General features: G+C 35.0%; 1 protein-coding gene across 1 annotated transcript in view; it reads right to left on the reverse strand.

The window, feature by feature from the left end:
- The window catches only part of LOC106474451, a 20,841-nt gene extending 15,137 nt beyond the window's left edge, over positions 1 to 5,704 (reverse strand). The window contains exons 1-3 of the mRNA XM_013935145.2: positions 5,665 to 5,704; positions 2,543 to 2,716; positions 934 to 1,020 (exon numbers count right to left, since the gene is read on the reverse strand). Coding sequence (XP_013790599.2) covers positions 934 to 1,020; positions 2,543 to 2,654 — 199 coding nt within the window. The 5' untranslated portion in view covers positions 2,655 to 2,716; positions 5,665 to 5,704. The remainder of the gene's footprint in view (positions 1 to 933; positions 1,021 to 2,542; positions 2,717 to 5,664) is intronic.
- Between the last annotated feature and the right edge of the window lie 771 nt (positions 5,705 to 6,475).

A 6,475-nucleotide genomic window follows, 5' to 3' on the forward strand; every position in this document is an offset into this window, starting at 1 on the left:
GCTCTTTTGTGTTTAGAACAATATATACTATTTTTTAAAGTATCAAATTGAATTTTTGTTCAATAAAAATCTTTCAAATGCGACTGTAGCTTTTTTCCCCCAAAACTTTGTCTTCAAAATAAGGGTGCGTCTTATATTCCGTAAAATACGGTAAATACCCCGCTTTCAAAAAATGTAAACATTGAAGAGCTACGATCTGACTTAGAGAATGAGTAATACTAATAGTAAATTACGAAACTGAGTCTTCAAACTCGATAAAACGATCTGGGTAAAACTTCTGCACTGTAAACATAAATATTAATTGTCATTCTTGTTTAGTATCGATCGACCATGTGTTTGCTACAAGCTGCAGGGAACGATCCTCGAAATTCTATATACCCGCCGGCAGTACACAATTTCACGATGATGAATATCAATAAACGTCTAATATGATAACTTATATATATATATAATTTGTGATACTATATTTATTGAAATTATCACTAGTATTAATATCATTACTATTTATTATTGTTATTATTATCAACATTACTATTCTGTAGCTCATCGATATTCAAATTTTCGGATTGCCGGGTATTATATATATAATATTTGAAAGATCATTCCCGGCAGCCAGGTATCTAGCCACTGCGTATGTTAAAATAAAGCATAAATTTAAAGGATAAAAATTATACTTAATTTTTATTTCAATTTCATGTAAAAAGGTTTAACAAACACGCAATTTAATAGTAAAAATACATTTTATATGTTTTTATTACACTAATATCATACCGTTGTAAACATCATAACGTTTACCAGATGATACCAAAAGATAACAATAATCAACTGTTCCTTCTATAAATTTAACTTTTTTACAAGAAGGAATTAATTATGAGTTCAATTTTTAAACTTATTTTTTCAAAACAAAATACACAAATGATAACGTGAATTTACCGTATTCTTTCTCATTCACTGACTTCTGACAACAGCAACGCCATGCAAGGACGGCGAATGCTAGAATAAACATCAACCCTAAGGTACCTAGGCACGAATAAAAGTAGCAAGATTATCACTTAAAAATAAAACTGAGCTTATGAAATTGCAAACCATTTATATAAATATAGAAATATAACAACTTTTCAGAAAATAAAACGCGTCCCATATAAAAGACAAACAGAAAAAGAAACTGAGATTCGCACTGCAATAATAGAAGAATAAATTGTACTTTTGTGCATCTTCTAAATATGTTATCCCTACCGTTGCTAGGGTTGTGCTTCCTTCGATATCTCTTTTACTACGCTATTTCACTCTTCCATATATGTACTTTGTAACGTTTCTTTGTGTGCCTTTTATTGTGATGTTTTATGTTTTTGGTCATTTTTGTCTGAAAAATTTATTTATATATAATTTAACGACAACAAATGACTTGTTGGTCCATATAGGCTGTCCTATTTACTATACTATATTAAAAGTAAAGCACTCAAATCCAACACTTATCATTTAAGTGTTTATCAAGCTTTCCCTTAAACTCCCTTAAATTAACTGAGTCCATCACATCTGAATGCAGCCCATTCCAAAGACAAATCTGTTAGAAAAATAAAGCTGTCTTAGCTGAAAATGACTTTTATCCTGCCAAAATTTATGTTCGTGCCCCCTCCTAGTCTTATCAAGCATACTTATATACTGCATATCTAAATAGCGTTTCATAGAACCTCTGTCTTTCATCGTCCAGCACAACTGTAGAGTTCTGGTACTGACGACAAAGCTTACTGGGCAGTGACTTGTAGGAGACAAAAGATAGAACTGAAATGTTTAGACACCTCTGATTTGTAGTCGCAATGGACAAATTTAGAGGAATGGGTAAAAGACAAAAAAAAGAAGAAAAATCTGCAGTTAACTTATTTTTATAGCAACTCTTAGACCTATTAATTAATGAGAATTTATCATTACTGAGAGTTATTCGCACTATAAAAAAAACAATATTTCAAGTCGTCCCCCAGTGAGATAGTGGCAAGTCTTCAGATTTACAACACTAAAATCAGGGGTTCGATTCCCCTCGATGGACACAGCAGATGGCGCGATGTGACTTTGCTATAAGAAAACACACACACACACACATACATATTTCAAGTCACGTGCTCAGGGGCGTCGAGAGCCAGCTCAGGCCCCGGGGTCAGTAATATCATCGGGCCCTCCTTTCATTCTATTTATTAACTTTTGCTGATTTTTCATAAAATAAATGTAGGTGACAACTTTCTTCGTGAATCCATGAAAAAGCAGTAGTCATTTTAACTCATTAAGTAGTATACTCCCCCCCCCCCGCCCCCCTGTGACAAACTTCTGCGAAATATATGGGGAGATCCATCTTAGACTAAAAATAAATAAACAACTTACCAGCTAATCCACTGAATAATAACTAGTAATTAATTGTGATGGTATAGGCACATGTTATTCAAACACCTAAAGTAGCGTTAGGTTATTAGTGATGAGTAAAGGACTATGCATCAAAACCTTCAATAATTAATTATATTAAATTTATTTGGAATGAAATTTAGAACTGTACCTATAGCGGCGCCAACAACAATTGTCAAGTCTCTGTCTAGGCGCCACATGGCAAAAAAGCCACGTGGCTTCTCAGTTACATTCTGCATGGTGTGGTCCATGTAGGCCAGCATGGTCACGCTCTGCTGCAACACCACATGTCGAAAGCCTGTGGGGTTCAGAGTGCTGTTTTCATCTGTAATAAACATAAATTTAGCAATGAATCACAAGAATTGTAGAAAAGCAGCTAGAAGCAATTCAGTCATATACTTTTAAATTTTTGTATTAAAAAAAGGTTAATAGTTTTCTTGTACAAGTCATACCAGATTCTGTGCTTTCTTTTTTTCCTGACCCAAGCTACTTTTTTTCATGAACGTTTTACATAGAATAGTTTGTTTCAAAATTAGAAATATACTCTTCAGTATTGTTCAGTTTGTTTGTTTGTAACTTAGCGCAAAGCTACACAATGGACTATCTGTGCTGTGCCCACTACAGGTATCGAAACCCACCCTGTGCCACTGGGGGCTTATTGCTCAGCCCATGCTGTTTTTTTTTCTCTGAACATTTCGTTTCTAACTGCTTTTTTGAAAATTGGAAATATACATTATACTTTTGTGTAATTCGCGATTATTCTACTTTAATTTCAGTAGTTAAAATCCTCGTATTTTAATTGCTCTGATAATAGCCAGTGCTCGCATTAGCAAGTGCAAGATCCCAAGCGGCAGAGAGATCAAGCCACATAGTCCACTAACAGCCAGATTAAGTCACATTGTCCACTACCAGCCAGATTAAGTCACATTGTCCACTACCAGCACTACTAGCCAGATTAAGTCACATTGTCCACTACCAGCACTACTAGCCAGATTAAGTCACATTGTCCACTACCAGCACTACTAGCCAGATTAAGTCACATTATCCACTACCAGCACTACTAGACTGACAAGTTTTTCGAGATTTTCTTTACATTAAGGCTCAAATTAGGTTCCTAGCTAATATACGAATACATTTAAAATTTACATGCCATTTGTAATTCTAGTGCTAGGCCCACCTAAGCAATCCCTTGCCTTGTTTAAGCTTATTGCTAGTATTTGTAAGAGAAACTAGTAAAATATGTAGTTAGTTTGAATTTCCCTGTAACTTTGCATTCCTCTCTATTTCTTGAGTTTCGCCACGAATAGTTTGTCCCCAAGCTATTTTCCTCACGCCATTTAAAAGATACAGGTGATTTATTATATATTTTATACGCCACGCGTGATCTCTAATAGTTTATATATCATGCGTGAAAAATTATATAATTTATACATCCTGCATGATCTGTAATAAAGCTTATACATCATATAGTTTATACACCACCCGTGACCTGCAATAGTTTATACATCACACGTGATCTGTAATAGTTTATATATCACGCAACAGTTATGTATTTTATACTTCACATAGTTTATACACCACCCGTGACCTGCAATAGTTTATACATCACACGTGACCTGCAGTAATTTATACATCACACGTGATCTGTAATAGTTTATACATCACACGTGATCTGTAATAGTTTATACATCACACGTGATTTGTAATAGTTTATATATCACGCAACAGTTATGTATTTTATACTTCACACGTGATCCATTATACAGTATTAACAATTGATGCTTGGAATCATAAAAATATTATTATTCGGGTCAGGAAAAGATATCTAATGCCACATAAGTACATTAGCTTACGATGTAACCTATCGTCAAAACGTAGCTTTGAAACAAAATTACCACAGAGTATCTTGTCTTGGTAGTGTAGTTATGGAAACATTATTCATCTAGACGCAGTAACTAAACGCATTTTCCCTTCATGTTTCTAAGCTGAATTTATCTTGGTTGTGCAAATATGGAGACGGTCTGATGCAGTGACTAAAAGCTTTTTTTTTTTTTTGCTTTACTGATCTTAATCAGTAGTGACCTTGACTGTCATAGGAATTCTTTCAAGATGAGCGAGTCCACGCATACGGTTTCACGTCCTCGTGGTTGATCTCTAAAGCCGTCTTTCCTTTGCACCAGGCTCAGTCATTTTTATGAGTTTAACACATGCACATACACATATAGCCAGTTTTACCGAAGAGTTCTTCGGTTTTTTGGAATCGGTTAAACAATGCAGGGGGGGGGGGGACATCAGTGTACGACAATGCACAAATCAACATAAAACAAGGTAATATATTTACCGCAGTAGTTTTCATAGTGGGATAAGTAAGTAAGTAAACTGATTTAAAACTACATTAGAGTTCACTGATCAAATTTGGAAAGCTTTTCAAATAACAATATTTATTCGTCTTTTTCTGGAACAATATACTGTTTAAACACCCTAACATAAACTTAGATCACAACTAGAAACCCAACAATACAAGCGCTAATAGAAGCTATGACTTGGCAGATGTTGTCTTTTTGAAAACACTTCTCTTTCGCTGAAGGGGTTACAACCTAGCCCGTTATCGAATATTGCAGCGTGAGTGCCACCAGCTGTTGTTCTATTTTTGAATTTAAGGATTTTTTATTCCAATAAATTTTGTAACTTAAGTGATCTGGAATACAACAGACACAGTACAGAGGGTACTCATTATACGTGGGGTTTGCGATCCTGAAAAATGCCGTGTTGAGCGTGTGTGTGTTTTCTTATAACAAAGCCACATCGGGCTATCTGCTATGTTCACCGAGGGAGAATCGAACCCCTGATTTTAGAGTTGAAAATCCGAAGATTTACCACCGGAGGACCCATGTATAGCGAATCGGCATAAAGCGAAGTCAATATTACTTACTATTCACCTATTGTTATAAGTAGGGGTTACTTTCCTGGGGGTCATTTCACATCAAATTTTTCTCATAAACGGTACTTATCCTCGCTTAAATTACATAAAACTTTACTTAATGTTGTAGAAAATAAAATAACACATGAGATGATTTAAGAGTTTTCTTATTGATGTCTACTGGGTGACGGTGGGGAATGGTGGAGTTATTCAGCACTTTTCTTAATTTTTTCAGCGTTTATTCGAATGGTTCTCACTGTTGATGGTGGTAGGTTCGATATTCTAGTAATATCAACAGTCCGTTCATCTTTTTCAAGATGCATTAAAACATACATTTTGACATTTTAACTAACACTGTTTCTTTGCTTCTTCTTGTTAGGTGAAGAACTACCACTTCCTGGACGTTTATGACTCATTTTGCTTCAAACTGATGCCGCATTTATTTACAATCTGTGCACTTGTCGACAGGATTTGTTTCCTCGAGAGCAGCGCCACTGCGGTTGCTTTAGGGCGCGTTGTTCAAAAGTGGTGCGTTTTTAAATATTTTTAAAATATGAAATATGCGAATTTGTTTTTCATTTATTATTTAATAGATGGTGTAAAAGCGAAATCGTGTAAAGAGGAGCAAACATAATGAGCACTCCCTGTAGTGGTACCTTAAACCGAAGGACGAAAAAAAAAAGACATATACACACGTAAATGAATGCATACTTCCTACATGACTTAGGTGGTGGGAGGTATATAACAATTAGACAGGGACTGAGGGAGAAAAATTTACACGATACGCATCTGGCTTATTGATGTTTCTGTTTTACAGAATATTTCACTTTGTTCATAGTCTAAATCTCTAAAAGACTATATGAAATTAAATTCTAATCTGTCATGTCTTATATTACATATTATTGTAGCCAATGAAGCTGGTGAATCACAACAATATTTTTTAGATCAGATAACAGTTTATATAAGTCAGCAGTTTTTAATAAACAAAATTAGTAACTGAAATCGTCACCACATATTAAATAAACATAAACTGTTTGTTTTTGTTTGTTTTTTAATTATGCACAAAGCTCCACAAGGGCTATCTGTGCTCTGCCCACCACGGGTATCGAAACCCGGTTTCTAGCGTTGTAAGTCTGCAAACATACCGCTGTGCCCCTGGGGGGC

This window comes from Limulus polyphemus, unplaced genomic scaffold, assembly GCF_000517525.1.
Source record: "Limulus polyphemus unplaced genomic scaffold, Limulus_polyphemus-2.1.2 Scaffold7238, whole genome shotgun sequence".
Classification (NCBI taxonomy): Eukaryota; Metazoa; Arthropoda; class Merostomata; order Xiphosura; family Limulidae; genus Limulus; species Limulus polyphemus.